Source organism: Nannospalax galili, unplaced genomic scaffold (genome assembly GCF_000622305.1).
Source record: "Nannospalax galili isolate Female #2095 unplaced genomic scaffold, S.galili_v1.0 scaffold543, whole genome shotgun sequence".
Lineage (NCBI taxonomy): Eukaryota > Metazoa > Chordata > Mammalia > Rodentia > Spalacidae > Nannospalax > Nannospalax galili.
This window is the reverse complement of record NW_008352270.1, coordinates 4,509,383-4,530,339: the sequence shown is the minus strand read 5'-3', so window position 1 is coordinate 4,530,339 and position 20,957 is coordinate 4,509,383. Positions and strand designations below refer to the sequence as shown.

Below are 20,957 nucleotides of genomic sequence, written 5' to 3'. Positions count from 1 at the left end.
TATAAAACAACAACACACAATAACATTATAGAACAATAATCCAATATTTCTGTTTCTTAGTAAAATATGTTAAGCACAGTATTTAAATTGCATTTCTGTGAAAAGCATTTGGTATATTAAATAGCAGAAGGTATATTAAATAGCTCTATAAACATTTGCTGGCATACTCTTAACAGCATAATAATTCTAAATAAATTAAAATCCACCGACGCATAGAGACCTTTCCTTTATAATACCGTAAACCAAAGAATAATTTGGAAAACTACTTTGTTCTCAAAATGCATATATATATATTGCTGGCTGTCCTTGTAAAATAACTGATTTGGGAGGGCAAAGAATGCAAGAGAAAGGCGAAAATTAAAGGCTGCTATTTCCATTTGGTATCCGTTCTGAGGAATTCATACAATTTCAAAAGATGTTATCATACTTGGAACTGATATGGAGCTGAATACAGGGATGCTGCATAACAAGAACAGTCCATGGAAAGAGAAAATTATACCAAATAAAACCTGTGGTATTAGGAGAAAATGAATGGGAGACAAAACCGGGTATTTTCCAGAAGTTGAAGGCTGGCCTGAGATGTAAGCTGTTAATCCTCAGCTAACTGGGTGGGTCTTGGAGATTATTTATGAGGGTGATGGTGAATGCTTGGTTTTGTTAGTGTGGTTTTCAAGGCAAGATTCTCACCTTTCTCCAGCTCAGCCTTCTCAGAACAGCAGTGTTAAAGAGAAGAGCTCACCTCATCCCAGTTCCCCAAGACCAGACCAAGTGGGCCAGCAGGAAAAGTTCTAAAACCAGTAAGGAACAGCAAACAGGAATCAAGGTGTTAAAATCTGTATGCAGATGTAAAAACTAACATCTAAGCCAGGATGACACTCTCTGTCAGAAGTTATAAATACAAAAGTCTTAAATTTAGCGTATGTAGTGCTAAGATACTGTTTGCTAGATATTACATGTCTTTCAGAGAACATTTTTAATAAGTGTGCTTTTTTGTTCCCCCTAAAAAAAGACATAGTAAATCGGGTTCTTTCCTCCAGTCTTTCCTGTGTTGTCTGTCTGTTTGCTCTCTCCTGCATCATGCATTCAGCGGCTCCCTCCCACTTATGTTGGCAGTTTTGTTGGAGGGAGGTTTGAGCTTGGACAGGCTTGAGCAGTTCGGCTGTTTGGTTGGCTGTAAGGTTTTGGCGTAAGGTGAATACCAGTCCCTTTCAAACACGTCTTTAAGTTGCTTGATGATGCTTCTGTTGTTACCCACATCTGCTTGGTTGATAACGAGGCCAGTGCCAGCATTCTGGGTAAAATCATTGCCTACCCAATCAAAATTTCCTGTGAACAAAGAAATCATGGTGAGAAGACAGGGCCCACTGGGAATATTCCCAATATAATGAAGTACAGAACAGATTCTATTTAAAAAAAAAACAGAACAAAACTCATAAACACCCCGGAATAACGAGAGTGGCGGAATTGTGTTGACAGCTCCAGAGGGGAAAAAAATCCCAAGAAGCCTTACATATGGCGTATTAATATTTGCATATTATTTTGGCATTTCTTCAGCTTTGCTCAAGTTGAAACTCAAAACAAGGAATCTGCTGTTCTTTTTTTTGGTAAATGTTATTTCTTATTGACGTTCACAAGACACACTAAATACAGCAACATTTAAAATATATAGGAATACACTTAAAAATCCTGTGAACAATTACTACCTTCTCAAAGAGACAACATTGAATCCATATGTATAAACATTATTATGTGGAGACGCTTTCCCAGCAGAGACAAAGCTAAAGGCAGATAAGTGGCTCACAGACCAAGCTGTAGTGCTCCCTGACTGGGCTGGAGGGAATCCTGGGGTCCAGGGCCAGCCCCTTGGCCAGGCATTGCACAGGCTCTAGGTCTAGTGCACTGTTAGATAAACAGATTACATTTTCCACAAAGTTTCAGAGACCGGTTGGCTTAAACACAACATATTCTCTCACGGTTCTGGAGATGAAATCAAGGTGTCTGTCCACAGGACTGGTTCCTCCTGAGGCCTGAGGGAAGGATGTGTCAGAAGCCCCTCTCTTTGGCTTCCAGGTGGTCCTTTCCATCCTTGTCTCTTGTCATACTGTCTTCTCACTATGCGTGTGCTTATCCAGCTATCCTCATATCTTTGAGACAGGATGTTACAATATAGCCCAGGCTGGCCTCAAACTCATATCAACCTTTTTGCCTTAGCCTCCTGAATTCTGGGATTACAACATGAACCACCTTGCCCAGTCTCCTTTTGTAAAGGACACAGGCCACATTAGATTAGTGCTTACCTTAATGACCTCTTTTTGGATTCTCTCTGTGAAGATCTTATCTCCAAATAAGATCTTATTCTGCCACACTGGGCGCTAAGATTTTTCACATATGGTTGGGATATGCCCCAGAAGAGGCTAATAATAGGTATGTCATTCATGTATAGTTCATCTTCAAGGTGCGGGTCGATAAAAGGGCTGGCAACTCAATTTCTCATATAACTGTTTTGTCTTTGGTATCCATTGTTCCAGCAAAACCAAACTCTCTCTTCAGGATGGCACAGTAAGTTTTATTTTTTGATCTTCTTTGTCCTCTACTGAATGCATGCTCATTGAATACCTAATGTCTACCAGGTCCTATATTAGGAATTGTGAATATAAGACTGAAAATGAAGTCCCTGCTTCAAGGAGTCCAGGAAGGAAACACCGTGATTATAATACAGAGAGTATGAAAGAGTACAAGGGAATTCAGCAGAGTGGCAGGAGCATGGGCTGGAAGGCTTTCTACCCCTGGCTGGATGTGTCAGGAAGAAGCATCCCCTTGAGTAAGGAGGGATGCTTTGGAATTTCATCAGGACAATAGAGATCCAGACTCCAAAGGGAGAATGATATCTTGTGGACAGAGCTAGTATCTGCCTCTTTAGAATTTCATCCATTGTCCCTGTACCACCCTCTGGAGTCCTCAAGCAAATCAACTCCTTTTTCCATATGTTGCCCTCTGAGATACTGAAAGGTGGTTCTTTTTTAAAATTCATTTTGCCCCTTAAGTTTATTCCTCATGGGCAAAGCAAACCAAATCCCTCTATCAAATACCAGCATAGACAAAAGACCTTCTCTCTCTTTCAGCATATACAAAGAGTTCTCTTTTTCTCCCACTTTCCTACCTGTCTACCTACTACCTGCTGCCTCAGTGAACACCAGAGCAATGCCACTGGTGGCCCTGTGATAGGCATATTTTTTGAAGGCTTTTCTGTTATGAATTACCAAACTCTCTTATAAATGGTTACCTAAGGTTGCCAGGGCTGTGTTCCTGACCCAGTACCATTTGTGCCAGATGAATACAGGCTCAGATCTCTAAATTGGGACTGGCAGCTACTGAAGTTGAAAATTACTCAAGAGCCTGCCAGAACACAGCATCATCTGTTCATTCCATAAGCAAACACACCCTGTGGTCGTGTATGACATCCATGGACTTTTAGATACAACATCATCAAACCCTCATCCCAACAGCTAAGTCCCTGCAAGCACCAAAGGCAGAAGTCCCAATCTTATTACATGAGCACATTTGTTATTCATGGCAAACCTCTGCTGGGATAAACTAACTCCACTGTGCTGGTGAAGAAATACAGCACAGAGCTTATTCAAGATAAGAGTAGAAAACCATCAGCTCTGAGGTTCAAAGCCGAGCTGACCTCCACAGCCCAAAGACATCCAATATATACTTCACCCTGGACAGACACTGAGATTTCGCTGTGCACATCAGCAGATCGCACTCTCTGAAGGAAAGAGACATAGAAATCTACTTTGGGGGTAGCCCTGAGAGGAGAAAAGAGGACAGAGAGTGGTGAAGACTTCGAAGCCTTATTTTGTCAATCTTGATTTTTTCCCCCTCCCACACAATGGATGAGCTGTGTATGTTCATGGTTCTCATTCACTTTAGGTGGCCCCTTTGGGGGAATTTAGCTCTAGGAAGCTTTCAGGGCTTACAAGCATTTTGGCTGACCTTCAGGGTGACATATGCTTTGCTATTTTTTCTTTTTTAATCTTAGATACCATTTCACCTGTATCTTTTGAGGCTGCCATTTCAGCTTCTAAAAAATGCACGCTAAGGCTACAGTAGCCAGAACTGTAGTGGGTCCTGGGGGATACCACATGGAGGGTGCCAGAGAGTTCACCTTGTGGATAGGAAGCACAGGGCACCTTTCCAGCCCCTAGAGAAATGATGATGTCTGAGGGTTTTTCTGGAAGTCTTATAAAAATTTAATGAAGCTACAATCCCATGCAAGGGCCTGGCGTGGATTTTTCTTAATTCCACATTCTCATTAAATAAGTAATGACTTGGGTGACTTTACAACATGCTGATAGTTATTTAAGATACCAAGAAATTTACTCTCTTGATGTTTTTTGAATGCTTTTATTCTAGAACTATGCTTTACTTTAGGGAGTTGCTACTTCGCTAAAACATTGTATATAAAATGAACTCACTTAAAAATGTCATAGCTATGGGGCTGAAGAGATGGCTCAGCAATTAAGAGCACTGGCTGCTCTTGCAGAGGACCCAGGTTTGGTTCCGAGGACCCAGGTTTGGTTCCTAGAACCCACATGGTGGCTAATAATTATCTATAATTCTAGTTCCAGGGAATTCAAAGCCCTCTTCTGGCCTCTGTAGGCACTGCACACATGTGGTGCAGTTACATACATGTAGGCAAAATACTTATACATATAAAATAAAAATAAAATAAATGTCTTAGCTAAGGAAGAAGAGAGTAAGCACAACAATGTTTACTAAGGTCCTGGATACATCAGAGTCGGTATTAGGCACTGCTGATACATGACCTTACGTAACCCTCATGCCACCACCAAGGGTGCCTGTTACTGTCCGTATTTCATAGATAAAGAGACTGAGGCTTACAAGAGATTATGCGACTTGCTACCATCTTCTAACTTGTAACTTTTGGTGCTGGAATTCCAATATGGGTTTTCTGTTTCCAAAACATTTATTTAGTTCATCTGAAGAACTTTTGGCTATCAGTTGGGCCATTTCAAGGTTGATAAATATTAGTTTATAAACTACCACTAGCCAACAACCAATCTCAGCTCAAAATGCTAGTCTCCTCTTTGGTTAAGTCACCCCTGAATGTGTACACATCACCTTACTTTAACAAACTCTACAATAAAATATCTTGATTTTGGGTTTTAAACTACTGTACATAAGACTGGATCCATTCTTAAGTTTTAGATAATTGAACCAAAAGTTCCTATTTTTTAGTAAACAGTTTTGAACTGCTTTGAAAAGAAGATGATTTCATTATATTTTCCATAAGCTGAAATATTGTTTTAAAGATATTTATTTTATTTTTGATTAAGTGTATATGTGCGTGTGTGCTCATGTGTCTGTGTCAGTACGTGTGGGTGTGGGTGCCTAAGGATGGCATCGGATCCTCTAGAGCTGGAGTTACAGGCAGTTGTGAACCATTTGATGTGAGTACTAGGAATGGAACTCTAGTTCTTTGCAAGAGAAGCCAGTGCTCTTAACCATCAAGCCATCTCTCCAGCTCCACATATTTAAGAAATATTCTAATGCATTATTTTAATAAGTAATGCCATAATTAGAAGCAATAGGGAGAAGCTGACATCCTCACACTGAGATGACAGTGACACTGTGGCCTGGACTCTACACCCAGCCCTTCCCCTTACCCGTGTCTCTTCCTGCTCCAGCCCTCATGTCCGCACTTCAGTGCAACGACAAACACTGTCATCTCCTGACAGTGATGCTAAAAAGACCAAATAAGGCAAAGTGCTTCATAAAGTTAAGGTTATTATTATTATTATTATTCACCAACTGAATTTGGAAAAAAGAAACGATACAGTCTCCATATTTATTCATACATCCCACAAATGTTTTTCTTTTCTGCTTTGATGCTGCTACTTCCTCTGAATAATTACCCTGTTACTTCAGAATTTCTATGTCTTCTTTTTATAGATAATGTCAGTTCTATCTGTGATCTGTGATGACTCCAGTGGAGGAATTGCCCTGACTTCCTACATGCTGTGTCAAGTTAGAATAGACTTGATCTGTTAGGAAGTAATTCTACCAATATAATAACTTATGCACCTGAAACTTTACTGTCTTAATAATAATAACAAACATCAATTGGAAATTATCCAGGTGCCAGGTGCTTCATGTGTATTATCTCTCATTTAAACGTCACTCTGAAATAAAGACTGCCACAAGCCTCATTTTACAGAACAGCAAATTGAAGTTTAGGAAGTTCCAGGTGATGGTTCCAAGTTAGATATTTAGAAAATGCCAGGGATATCATTGCTGCCTAGACTATGAGTCCTGGCCCTGAATGACTCCCCGTGGCCACAAGGTAGGATGCCGTGTGGTACTGTAGGCAGAAGACTGAACACTGTGCTTGTTCAGTGCTGGACTCACCTCTGATGAGCCTTTTGCCTCCTCATCTGGAAAATGAGACACACGGACCAGATAATTTCTGCAGAACTTACATGGAAAGTTACTGCCTGTGATCTCCTAGTCTACTAGGCAGGCACGGAGTTTCTATCTGGCTGAAGAGCTCTTTGCCCTGCTTCCTACCAACACGTGCCCATCAATAGCCATGGCTCCCAGAGTGCCACCTTCTCCCCTCAGGGTCCTGCAGGGCACAACTGAACCACCACTGTCTGGGTGACCCCCAGGAGCTTTTCAGCCATGACACCTACCAATGTAAGCTGCACCATCTGTCACCATGTACTTGTTGCGATTTAATTTAGGAAAGGTATGATTCTTTTGTTCTTTTGTTGCGCAAGCATTCTCTCTTTCCAGATCAAAAAATTTCTGTTAAAAAAAAAAGAAAAGCTGGTCAATTGAGAGTGTTTGGGGCCTTGTTCAAGAGCACAAAGGAGTGTATTATCCAAATATCAACAACAGACTTCATACTGGGTTATTGAAATTACACTCTTGTTACTTTGTATAGAGCAAGGTATTTCTGCTCTCCGTCTGTATAGGCAACGAGAAAGAAAATTAGCACGCTCAACTAGCTCTATAATTAACACTGTTAAGCTACTAAATGAACATAAAATTCATTCTTTGAACCGAGTGAGGGCCAGAAGGTTGTTTAATTCTGATTGTCTTATTCAGCAGGGTGCACTGTCATTTGGAGCCTGCCTCAGGGCACTTTATGCCACACATGCCAGCAAACTGAATGAATATTCTTACATGGTGCATACATTATGTCAGCGACTAGCTGATTCAATGGGGAATCTGCATAGGTCAAAAGAAATTTGCCATAGGAATGAATAGCTTCCATCTAAACACCTAAGTCTATAAGCTTTTAAAATAGGCAACTGAAAAGAAACAGACACACACACACACACACACACACACACACACATACAAAGCTACAACTTCCTAAACTATGAATCTTGACTTACAACTTCAATGTGACTCCAAAAACCAGCATTGGGGTTCACCCAAGGCCAGAGATGGAGGAGCTTGGAGAGTGCAGCCTGATGGCTGGGGTGGGCAGGCCTCAAGAACTAGGCAAGTGTTGCGTGAGGCATCCACTGTGAATGTGACCCTGGTACTCTGAAGGTTGAGTCCACAGGAGACATCCATCAAAGTTAAGGGTCTCAGGTCTCCACTATACTGAAGAAGGAAGATTCTATAATGTCTTACAGCTATAGTGTCTTGTGTGGAAAGAAAGAAGACACAGAGAGAAACATGAGAGGGTGTTCAAATCTGTTTGGGAAAATATTTAGAGTTTATCTCCTCTTATACTGTATGCTAAAAAAGGGGTATCCTGGTGATCACTAAGGGCCCTTCCAACTCTGTTCTGGGGGCTGGAGAGATGGTTCAGCTGTTAAGAGCACTGGTTGCTCTTGCAGAGGACCCAAGTTTGGTTCCCAGCACCCATATGGTGACTAATAACCATCCCTAACTCAAGTTCCAGGAGATCTGATACCTTCTTCTGACCTCCAAAGGCAGTGCATGACACAGGTGCACATATACATATGCAGGCAATACACCCATACACATAAAAAAATTTTAAAACTCTATCTTGACTGGGCATGGTGACATGTACCTTTAATCACAGCACTCGGGAGGAAGAGGCAAATGAATGTTTGTGAGATTGAGACCAGTCTGGTCTACATAGCAAGTTACAGGCCAGCTGAGGCTACAGGGAGACCTTGTCTTAAAACAAAACAAAGCGAAACAAAACTATTTTGAGCTTTATCTGGGAGAATACTGTGACAGACAGCAGGAATCAGATCTTATTCACTGACATTGTTAATATGTTGGAAGAGACAGTAAAGACATTTCAAAAATGATGTCTCATTTATCAAATATGATAATTCAAGTCAACTGTGACCATCATCTAAGTTGCAATCTCTCCACGATTTCTTCAAGGAAACAAACCCACATCCGGGCAAGTGACAAGTGCGTCTGTCCCCTTTTCCAAGGACAGACTCTCTGCCTTGTCCCAGGCCATCTATCTTTCTTGTCAGGGCCCCACGCCTCCTGAAGACATGCTGTATCCAAGGTTTCAGCATTAGACTTTTCTTGGAAGAGCTCATTAGCCATCTGTGTTCTATGTGTTTGGGGCCATAAGCTTCCTTCCCACCCAGGCTTGTCTTGACATTTAAAAATACATGGCCTCTGTTTTATAAAATGGCCAGCAGTGAGCTATTAATGTTCAGTTTATTCAAGATTCATGACCATCTGTGTTCAAAACAATGAAGCTGATGAAGTTCTTTAAAGGCTACAGTGATGGAGAGACTCCACCGTCCTTGTAATTTCATCCAAACTTTAAGGAGGAGACTTAGCATTCATACTCCAAGTGGATTTCAAATGCCAGAGCCTTAGAAGCAAATGTTCTGTGGGGTCAGGAAACAGCTTGGTGGGTCCAGACCCCTGACTTGCCTGAAGGGGCATCAAAAGTAAAGACAGGAACAAATGTACCATACTGTGCCCAAGCTCCTGGAAACCTTGTGAGCATGACATCAGATTCCCTGACTTACACATTGACCTTCAGAATACATGATGCTCACTGGGGACACCAGCTCACAGAGATGACCAAGAAAAAACTGGGCAATGTTGGCTCCACAGGAGGGAATCTACATTTGGTACTGTAAACTTAGCCAAAAGCTTGTGTCTGGGGAGGTCATAGGTCTTACTGGGGATGCCGCTGCTGCTGTTTTAATGTCAAATTTCCTTCTAAAGAACTATTTATGCCCACAGATTAGTGCTGCTATCAGCTTTGGTCAGAGAATCTTCCTTCTGCAGTGGTTAGTGGTTACTATAGAAACTCATAATTGATCAAATACTGAGAATAAATGACTTGAATGTCCAGCCATAAATGGGACATCTATATCACCTCCTCCAAGGCTCAGGGAATACCATATGGAAGAAGGGTTGGAAAGAATATTAGAGTTGAAGGAGGAGGAGAGTGGGAGAGAACACCAGCTTCTCGGTATGACACGGCTGTTGTACTCTTGAACTTGCAACAGGTCTAATTATCTGCACAAAGTTTCCTCAGGACTAGGCCTGTCAACACTGTCATGGAAGGGGGGGGCAACATGGAGTCCTACCCTCCCTGATGATTTCTATGCAGTTCATCATGGTTGGTGGGGGAGCAGCATTTTCTTCAGTGCTGTAGCCTCTGGTACAGTGCAAATCCTCCCGTAAACAAATTCCTACCCATGTTTCTGTAGACAACCACAATGAAACTCATTGGGGAAAAAGTAAAAAAGGCCTGGGCACTGTTCTGAATTTTCTGTTTCCTCACTGTTGTACAGAGCCTTATCGCTGCCTTTCCCCATTCTCTCACACTGCCTTCACTGTGCACACACCAGTTAAGCATGTGTTTTGGACACTACTGGCCTCCTGCCAGGCACTGGGAATGGATGGTGACTAGACTTGGCTAATCTGATTCCCTTGGAGTCCTGAATATCATGTCAGTTATCCAGATAATGCTATCCCCGAGCTGAAAGAACCCCAACATTTGTTTGTCTGTGAAGAGTCATTAAGCATGGCCGGGTACCCTTCAGGGTCTCTGCCTGGCTCCTTGTAGCAATCTCTGCTCTGTGCCTTAATATTCCATTCCAAATGGCAGTTGGCATCTTTACCCATCCTGGGTATTTTGTGTATTTTCAATTCTGGTGTAGAAGACAGACCAGTGGTAGTAACCACAGACCTGTTTTCATATTTCCAGTACAGTGGTTTGTGAACCCACAAACATAGGGATAGGTGCTTAAAAAAAAATAAGCAGTTGAGTAGAGATCTATACAGAGGCTAGGGTGGAAGGCTGAGGGTTCTCTGGGTGGGAATGGGTGCTGATAATGTCAGACCATGATGATCCACAAACCTGTTCCTTTGTCTCTTCTGCCCTTCTGAGCATGCTTATAATCCTTCCTTACCTTTTGGTGTCACCCTATGAGTGATGTCTGGGTAATGGAATGAAAGTTAAATGAATGCACACCATCTTCAAGCCTAACCATCAAATATCCTACCAGTCTCTTCTCCTGTTTGGTTTTGGGATTTTGAGGGTCAAGGCCATGCTGGAAGCTGAGAGTCAAGACTGATAGTGCAGAACCTATCATTCTGTGTGTCCCCAAGTGCTTCAAAAAGCACAGCTCAGGGCTGGAGAGGTGACTCTGGTTAAAAACACTAGCTGCTCTTGCAGAGGGCCTGGGTTCAATTCCCAGCACCCATAAGGCAACTAACAATGGTCTGTAACTCCAGTTTCAGGGGTATCCAACACCTCCTGATCTCTGCAGGCCTTGCATGACACAGGTGCACTTACATACATGCACACAATACATCCATATACATAAAATAAAAATAATAGCTTTTTTAAAAAAAGCACAGCTCAATCTTGTAAAAGAGGACCTGATACACAGTGGGGTCTCAGCACACAGCTGTTGCATGCATAGTAGGGACCTGGTTTGAAAAATGGAAGCCTAAAGGATTACTGATCATCAGTCAGATGAAGAATGGAGAAAAACATTGTAGATGGAGGGAACAGCTCATATTAAGGTCTTAAGGGGAAAAGGGAAGAAAAATCAGAGAAGAGCTAGAGAGTTAATGTAGCCCCTTTAGAATGCACTATAGCTTGAATATGAACTGTCTCCCATGGACTCATACATTTGAGTACTTAGGCCCCAGCTGGTGGCACTGTTTGGGAGAATGTGGCCTTTAGGAAGTAGGGTCAACCTGGACAAAGTGAGTCTATGGGTTATAGCCTGCTCCTAGGTACTGCGCAAACTCTGTGCTTCCTGCTAGGCTGAGATGTACCAATTCCAGCTACCAATTCATGTCAGCATAGTTGGGGCCCCAGCCACCAGCTGTGGACCCAAATCAGTCCTTCCTCCTTTAAGTTGCTTTTCATCATGTATTCTGTCACAGGAATGAGAAAAATAAGTAAAACAGGGCATTGCCAATTCCCCATCTTCCATCTTGCCTTCCCACTGGGAATCTAGAGGTTGAGAGCACATAGCACAAGGGACCTGAGCAAGCACAGGAGCCCTGGCTAACAACACCTTGGAGCTGGACCAGGTAGTGTTGATGCATGCTCCAGTGCTTTCTTTGGCAGTGTTACAAATAAGATTAGTAGGTGAATGAAACAGTTCAAGTAAAATGCATTTGAAGGGCCTGGGAGGTGGCTCTGTGGGTGAAGTGTTAGGTGTGTAGGCATAAGGTCTGTGTTTGGATCCTAAGCACCCAAATAAAAGCCAGGCAGGTTGCTGTCTATATATAACATTAGTGCTGAGGGTGGATGGAGACAGGAGGCTTCTTGGAGCTTGCTGGCCAGCCAGTGTAGCCACGACAGTGAGCTCCAGGTCGAGACTCTGTCTCAAAATAAAGTGAAAGCACAGAGGAATATGACTGATGACCTCTGGCCTCTACATGCATACACACATACACAATACACACACACTGACAAAGGAAATGGGTTCTTATTCTCTTTGTTTTGTGTGTGACTGGTTTGAAAAATAACCAATCTTTTGAAGTATTTTCACCATTAAAGATTGTTAACCTGATTCTTACTGAAAATTCCCTATGCTGGCAATTTTCATAGACATGGAAAAGGGAATAAGTCGTTTTTTCAATAACCCAGTCAGCATATAATACTTACAACTTTCAAACTGCAGTTGGCTATTTCAGTGCAAATAGCTTTAAGAGATGAAATAAAGTTAAATGTGAGGGGATCGGTTTCCATCCAGAAGCTTATGAGGAGTCGAACTTTAACGCTCCGTAAAACTAATGCTTCTCTTATTTTTCCATCCAAGTCTGGCCAGTACGTCCTGCAGAAGTAGTACACTGTTAGATAACAATAAAGAAAATAGTTTTGAGTTTGAGAAAGAAGTTTACTAGATAACAGAATGTACTTCTATTACTTAGATTGTTACTGTTTTCTGTAAACATACAAGCTGTCTTGCAGGATAGGTTGATACAAGCCTTTTGAGTTAAGCACTGTCCTGATTTGCTTTCTGTTGCTCTGATTAAACATTGACCAAAAGCAACTTGAGGAGGAAAGGGTTTATTTGGTTCATAAGTCCATCACACAGGGACGCTAAGGAAGGAAGTCAAGGCAGAAATCTGGAGGCAGGAACTGAAGCACAGACCATGGAGGAACACTGCTTGCTGGCTTGTTCCCTTGGGCTTGCTTAGCTGCCTTTTTTATAAAATACAGCTCAGGGGATTAAACATTGACCAAAAGCAACTTGAGGAGGAAAGGGTTTATTTGGTTCATAAGTCCATCACACAGGGACGCTAAGGAAGGAAGTCAAGGCAGAAATCTGGAGGCAGGAACTGAAGCACAGACCATGGAGGAACACTGCTTGCTGGCTTGTTCCCTTGGGCTTGCTTAGCTGCCTTTTTTATAAAATACAGCTCAGGGACGTGCCTGGGGATGGTATTGCCCACCATGGGCTGGGCCCTCCTACATCAATTAGCAATAATGAAAATATCTCACAGGCATGGCTACAGGTTAATTCGATGGGGGAAATTACTCATCTGAGGTTTCCTCATCCTAGGTGACTCTAGTTTATGTCAAGTCGACCAGCACAGTCAGCAAGAGACAAAGCTGTCCTGGGACTCATTACTACTTTATAGATCTCAGGTCCACTGGGTGAAGCTCTGTGCATCCAGGGTGCAGAAGGACTGACTTTCACCATAGGCTTCCCTCAATTTACCCCCAACACTATCTAGGCCTTAATTTGGACTAAGCATCCCACTTTGAATAGAATTCCAGATAGGAGCCTCATACGCCTCTTCCGAGATGCTGTTCCAGCCTCTCTTCTTTGATAATGCCTCCCGAATGAGCTTCTGCTCTGGTTATCTGAGCTGTTCATGCTCTTATTTCCAGATTGTCCTTAGCACTATCTCTCCTGACCCAGGTGTGTGTTTAGGTGTGTGTGTGTGTGTGTTTTAAGAATCACAATCTATGGTTCTTTTTTTTTTTTTTTTTTTTTTTTTTTTTTTTGCCTTGATTACACTCTGATTCTTCCAGAGGCCCATGGCTTCTCAAGTCTTGCTATGCATTTTCTATTATTAACCACTTGGTCACTTGCCTTAAGGTGTAGGTATAGACTCCTGCTGTATGCACTCCTTATCATGTCACTTCCAGAGCTGTAACTTTAAGCTCCCTGCCCCCCCTCTTTTTTTTTTTTTTTTGTCTTTTTGAGACAGCATCTCCCTATAGCCACAGCTCACCTGGATTTGCTATGGAGACCAGGTTGGCCTCAAACTCAGAGATTCACCTGCTTCTGCCTCCTGAGTGCTGGGATTAAAGGTGTTCACCACCATGCCTAGCTAAGCCCTGTCTCTTAATCACATTAATTAGCCCTGGGTGTGGTGCAGATCTGTGGTCCCTCCAATGTCCCTGCTCCCTCAGCTCCTTCTGGTTTCTTTTTTCTGGCCAGCTCAATTTTAGCTCTGATCACCAGCAGATCACTTCTCCCTCTGCTTCTAAATCCTGGGTGATATCAAAATTCTCTCTATTTCTGTACCCACAAGGTTAGGGACTACTGGAAACGACCATATCAGCCTTGTGTTCCAAATAGGTTCCTCTGCCTCTCCCCTTGGCTCTGTCAAACGTGCCTCCATTACTACTAAAGTGACTGTATAAAAGCAGGAGTGGCCTTGTGTGCTGGAACGTTGTCACCTGTCAACTTGATACACCTAGGTAGAGGTAACATCAATTGAGGAATTTCCTTCATTGGATTGGCCTGTGACTATGTCTTTGGGGCATTTTCTTGATGGTTGAGTGATGTGGGAGAGTCCAGCCCACTGTGGGTGGTGCCACCCCTGGGCAGGGGTGAGCATGGGCCAGAGGAGTATACCAGTAAACAGCATTCTTCCTTGGTCTGTGCTTCAGCTCCTCCCTCCAGTTTCCTACCCTGACTTCTCTCTCTGACAAACTGTGATCTAGGAGATATAAGGTAAAATAAGCTCTTTCCTCCCAAAGTTGGTTTCCCCCCTAAGTCAGTGTTTTTATCACAGCAATAGAAAGGAATTAGGACACCTTGTTACTCCTTTCTATAAAACACCTAGAGCCTCCAAAGTCACAAGACTCTCCAGTAACCAGCCCCTGCCTTCTTTCCAATTTGGTCTCTCACTACCTTACCCAGGGGCTTTGGGATCTTGCATTGAACTTGGCAGGTCTTTTTCTCCTCCTAAAACTTGGCTCACATGACACCTTTTACCTGGAAAATTCCCTTTCCCACTGTTTTCTGACTTTTGTGAATGATATGAAGTAAAATTTAGGTGATAATCCTCTAATAAGCTTCCCTTAACCCTGGGATGGCCTCACAGATGTCCTTTCTCTATAAGGTTCTCTATATACATCTTCTGTTCCATTTACACCACGGTGTAATAATCTTTCTTGTATCTATCTGTCCCCTTCAGATGGCATTCTAGGGATCACATGCTGTTCATGCTTTAATCATAATACATCTCAACAAATATTTGTTCAATTAACACACGAATAAAAACTATTAGTACAGTATTTGCCCCTGTTTATTGAGGATACTTTCCAGGATGCTCAGCGGAGGGCTGAAAACTACAGACAGTATTGGACACTACACATTCCGTGTTCTCCTACACAAACAGACTCATGTTAGTTTAAAAAAATCCAACAAAATAAGATATTGTTAACAACCTCTAATAATAAAATAGAACAATTCTAGCAATATGCTATAATAAAACCTATTTAAAACTTACAAATTGCTTTTTCCTGGCACTCTCCATTTAACATTTTGAGACTGGTTGATCTGTGAAAGTTGAAACTACAGAGAGCTAAAACTGCAGGAGAATTCCTGAGCCTCAATGGTGCATCAGGCAGCAGATTCACCAATTCTTCACACATTTAAGTATTTCCTTCTGAAAGATGTATTTCACATGATTGAAGAAATAAATCATAGGAAACCTCAATCAGACCTAATGGTTAAGTTAATTACTTAAAAACTTTGATTGTTCTAGCAGTAACAAGTGAATTGGGCTTTTTTTATAATATAATAAAAAAGATTTATTTTATTTTTAATTCTGTGTGTGTATGCATGTGTGTCTATGTTTGGGAGTTCATGAATGTCTGAGGAGGCCAGAAGAGGGCACTGGATGCACTGAAAATGGAGTTACAGGTGGTTGTGAGCTGTCTGATGTGGATGTTGTGAATGGAGCTTTGGTCCTCTAGAAGAGCAGTATGCACCCTCTCCAGCCCCTTAAATGGAATTTTTTTTTTTTAAATTTTTTGAGACAGAGTCTCCCTGTATCCCTAGCTGGTCTAGAACTTAGTAAGTAGATCAGGCTGGCCTTGCTCTCACAGAGATCTGCCTCCCTCTGCCTCCTGGGATTAAAGATGTGCACCATCACATCTGGCTTAAATGTAATCTTTAAAATAATTTTTTAGGTTAGTGTGGTGGTTTGAATGAGAAATGTCCCTTACAGACTCTAAGTGTTTGAATACTTGGCAGTTGGTGGCTCTGTTTGTGGAGGTTTAGGAGGTGTGGCCTTGGTAAAGGAAGTGCATCACAAGGGTGGGATTTGAGAGTTCACAGCCTTGTCCCACTTGCAGTGTCTCTCTGCTTCCCATGCCTACCTGAAGGTGTGAACACTCAGCTTTCTGCTCTGGCTGCCTCATTCCACACCATGTCCTCACCCCCATAATGGACTCTTATCCCTCTAGTACCATAAACAAGATAGACTCTTCCTTCTATAAGTTGCCTTGCTCATGGTGTTTTATTTTAGCAACAGAAAAGTAACAAATACAGTTAGCATACAAAGTCATAGGCGATCATGGCAGCTTCATACATAGGTGCCATTAAACTTCATTCTCATTCATTATTTTTGGTTGCTGTTTGTGGTGCTGAGGAATAAACCCAGGACCGGGCAAGTGCTCTGCCACTAAGCTGGATTCCCAGCTTCTGATTTTTTATTGCAGGATTTATTTGGTCACACACCATTGTTCCATTCACTTCCTGTTACCTTGAAAACTAGAAATTTGAACATTACCTCTAAGAGGCGGGGTCTATTTAGATCATTTCTGATTGGAGAGTGCGTGACTTTTCTTTCATTTGAATATCTGGCAGTGAGGAGACTAAAAGTTAAGTCTGTAAGATAGTAATAAATTCCGCAAACACTGAATTCATTTCTGAACTTCTCTTCTGGGATTATATAAACACGAGTCCTGTATGACTTTAAAAAAAACTTTATTCATACGATTAAGAGGAAGTTAATTATAATCTGAATGTTTGAACTGCTTATCACTCCTTGATGATTTTTAAAAATTTGGTTTAGAAAGCTGAAACTATAGATTTGAATTTTATTTTTATTTTTATTTTTCACCCATGTTCCTAGTAACTCCAATAAGCTTATTTAACTGATGCAGTGGACTTGAAAGAATCCTTCTTTGGTCTGCTGGTTCCTTCTGTGTTTGAGGTGAATGGATCCTTCTTTAACTAATTCTTTAGGTCAGAATACAAATAACAGGTTTCATCACAGGACCTTCAATACAAAATGAGATGCATTCTTTTGATAACAGCTGAAATAATAAATAAGATACAATATTTCATATCAGTCTCTAGCTTTCTAGTTCTTTAACATTTTTTAAAATCTCTCCTTTAGTTCTAAGAATTTTGTTTGTTTCTGAGACATTTCACCTTGTAGCCTAGCCTGGCTGTAAATTACATGACCCTGGCTGATCTTGAATTCACAAGCCTCCTGCTGTAGCCTCCCAGGTACTGGAGTTATGGGTGTCATAATCACTCATAGCTTTATTTCTAAGATATTTTAGATTGCACATTATAATTGTTCCCCCTGGACCATGAAAGGTATCAGTTTTGCTCATGGGACTACATGAAACAAATTTTCATTAGTCCTGAAAAACTATCAAGCTAAATCCCCATGAACTTGACCTCTATTCTTAGTAAGAGGGCAACCAGACAAAATGTGTTGTATTTCAATATCTTTCCGAAGGAAGCTGATGTCTAAAATTGAATCTAAAGTCAAATCATGAAGATGAAGGAGGAGGGTGGGTGTAGTGGTGCATGCCTTCAATCCCAACACTCTGCACTCCAAGGCTGATGTGCAGCTCAGAATCCTACCCCTGAGAAAATGTTGTCCAGCCTTAGAGGAGTAAGGTAGCACTGACTGCAGCACTTTGTACACTGGGGAGTTGTTCTGTAGCCATTTTCCATGAATTGAAATATTCATTTTGGAAGGAGGTAAGAAGTTCATGTGATTAACAAAGCAGAGGCAGGAGAGAAAAACTGAAGATTGACAATGTCTGTATCCAAGGCTATCTAAGCAGTAACAGGAACAGAAAGAAAGGTAAGTGTCAGCAGGGCCTCTGCAAGCTGTGCAAGCAGAACTCAAGGGAAGCAGCTTTTGTTAGCCGTCACCCATGCTGGGGTAGTATTTGGGATGATGGCAGTTGCCATTCAATCACCCACACTCCCATAAGTAGGCACTCACCCATATTCCTATGTTACTCCACTGATGGCTTTGATTCTCAAGCTAGACTTGGGTGCAACTGTTTGTTTGGTCTACAACTGGTGTTCTAAGTGGAGAAATTGCACATTTTTTCATGTCTCCCTTAAAAAAGATAAGTCACCAAAGAGAAGTGTGATTGTTTCAACCTAGGCTTTAGAAGATGTTATCGAAAGCTTCATTCACAAGTTCAGAAGTAACATAGTTCCGGTCTAACACAGATATTGCTCTAGTGGGAACATGGGAGCTGGGCCAACTCTGAGACCCCAAACTATAGAGCCCACAGGAAGCAGTAACAGCTGGCGATAATCACGGACATTCCTCTATAACATGAGAAATGACTGTACTCAGGAAAGTTGTCAAAATATCAGGTAGGGGACTGGAGTGATGGCTCAACAGTTTAGAGCACCAGCTGCTCCTGCAGAAGACAAGTGTTTGGTTCCCAGCATCCACATAGTTGCTAACAACCATCTGTAACTCCAGTACCACGGAATCTGATGCCCTCTTCTCACCTCCTTGGGCATTGCATGACATGGTACATTTACATACATGCAGGCTATACACTCATACACATAAAATAATAAAATAGGGGCTGGATAGATGGCTCAGCATATGAACTCTGGTTGTTCTTGCAGAAAACCTAGGTTTGAATCCCAGCGCCCATATGGCAGCTAACAACTGTCTTAGCTCCAGTTCCAGGGGATCCGATGCCCTCTTCTGACCTTAGTGGACATTGCACAACATGGGTATACTTACATACACGCACTCATACACATAAAATAAAAATAATAAATAAAATATTTTTTAAAAATAATTTAAAAAGTTTTCTTTTGAAATAATTTTCGAAGTGACTACTTGGTCTTCTTTCTGAAATTGCTCTCATGCCTCTAGAATAAACTAGTGAGGTATTCCTGCAGGGTGAGATTCTAAGCTTTCAAATGGGACCCACTTGGGGAGGAATGCATGATGGGAAAGTTGCAAGTGCACACCAGGCACGCTGGAAGAGCATGTCCTTCCTGATACAGTATGGTGCACCTCAGAGTTCTGGGCCCACTGGGCCCCAGGGTAGAGGTTGGCCAGCTGAAAGTCCCTGACCTTTTGGTGCTGGTGCTGGAGATAGGCAGGTAGTCTGTGACGGCGATGTACACGTACTGTTTGGCATCATCAATCACGCTGTAGATGGCATCGATGTCAAAGCTTCTGTTTTTAGGGCAAAAGAGTTTGGGAGAATTCTGTGAAGATACAAAACCCAAGATGTTAGAGCATAAATGGTGAGCACCTAAGGATTGAAAATGTTTGCGTGTCTTGGTAGGTCTCAGTGTGTAACTAAATTGAATGCAAAACTAATATCTGATTCTTGATCAGATTACATAAAGCTGTTTTGTGACTTATCAAAGCTGAGGCATGGAGATGTCAAGGTGAGACAGAATGTGTCTCAAGTCCTTGAACTCTGTTTCAGGAGACAGTTTTTGTTTTCAGTACACACACCTTGCTACCTTAGAGCGTCATTACAGCCCCAGTTGTATGTGATTCTAGGACCCCTCCCTGTCGTACATGGTTGATAATTTTTTCAAGTATTATCTGTATACTTACAAATACATATAGCAAGCAATTTATTTCAGAAATTATTTCATTGAGAAGTGATGAGACCATAAAACCATTCAAGACATAAAATCTAAAAATCTTATTTTTCCTCTGAATCTTTCATAAAGTCAGGAAGAGGAGTGTTGATCATAAAGAAGGTCACTGAGAATACTTCACGGGAGACCAGGCGAGTTATTGTGTGCCCAAATCCATCAAGAGAGCCAGAGAAGGAGGATATTCTGCCAGACATCAGCAAAATGCAGAAAGGGGAAAATCATGCTAGAGGTATTTTTTTTCATGTTTGAAGTTTCCATCTTATAAAAATAGGATGTTTTTAGATGCAGTTGCTATAGCAAGGGAAAGACATACTTTAGTTTCTTCATTATTTTCTCACTGGAGAGGATTGAAAAGAGTGTTTGCTGTCTTTCTCTGACAAGCAATCCTCTGTGGTAAGTCTGGGTACACAAAAAGCTGGATAAACAATTTCTGGAGCTTCTTAGAATAAAGGGCAACACTTAGGGAAAGAGTCTCTAAATCATGTCTGCCCTAATTGCTCACTTTGTGTTGCTGGGAATCCCATTTTGTGGTATGGGTTCATGGATGAAGCTACTAGGATGGATGCCCACCCTGGGAGGGACAAGGGGGTAAAAAGGAGCATGTGGAAGGTCACATACTCTGTAGGCATCCCTGACCAGAATGTCCTTTGATGGTTAATAGTGATGCTGACTTGTCAGGATCTAGAATCACTGAAGAGACAGCCTCTAGGCATGCCTCAGTGGGATTTTCTAGATTAGGTTAATGGAGGTGGGGAGACCCATTCTAAATGTGGGTGGCACCTTTGTGTAGGCTGGGATCTTGGACTGTTTTCTGACTGTGGATGTGATGCGAACAGGTGCCTCATGCTCCTGCCACTATGCCGTCTCCACCATGATGGACTGCCCCTTGTACTGTAAACGAAACCAAACCCTTCTCCCTTCGTTTGCATTTGTCAGGCATTTGGACAGAGCAGTGAGAACGGTAACCAGTAAAGTCCTCTTGGCAGGTGATGGGCAGGGCGAGCATTTGATTAGCTATTATTATTTTTGCAATGAGGATAGGCTTCCATGTTTTTGTGATAACAACAAAACATACATTCACTCCAAGGACAGCAGAACGAGACACCTGCACTCTTTCCCCAGCACACATGCAGGTGATACTCTGTCACCTAAGCAGAAAGCTCCTGCCTCTTTGGGGCTTCTGATATCTTCTGATCCTCTTACTCCTGATTCCTGTTTGTCCTACTGGGTCTGTGCTCTTGATTCCAATTCAAATAGTAGCTCCTCTATGAAGCTTTTTTTTTTTTTTTTTAAAAATCCCCCATCAGAGTTTGCTTCTCCCATCTCTGTGCA

The 20,957-nt window shown here is 41.9% G+C and overlaps 1 protein-coding gene across 1 annotated transcript in view; it reads right to left on the bottom strand.

Annotated features, from left to right (window-relative positions):
* Positions 1–266: 266 nt before the first annotated feature.
* Pld5 (phospholipase D family member 5) overlaps positions 267–20,957 on the bottom strand; it is a 422,154-nt gene continuing 401,463 nt past the window's right edge. Inside the window, exons 7-10 of the mRNA XM_008849173.2 lie at positions 19,081–19,217; positions 12,134–12,302; positions 6,720–6,834; positions 267–1,326 (exon numbers count right to left, since the gene is read on the bottom strand). Of these exons, the coding sequence (XP_008847395.1) occupies positions 1,076–1,326; positions 6,720–6,834; positions 12,134–12,302; positions 19,081–19,217 (672 nt within the window). The 3' untranslated portion in view covers positions 267–1,075. The remainder of the gene's footprint in view (positions 1,327–6,719; positions 6,835–12,133; positions 12,303–19,080; positions 19,218–20,957) is intronic.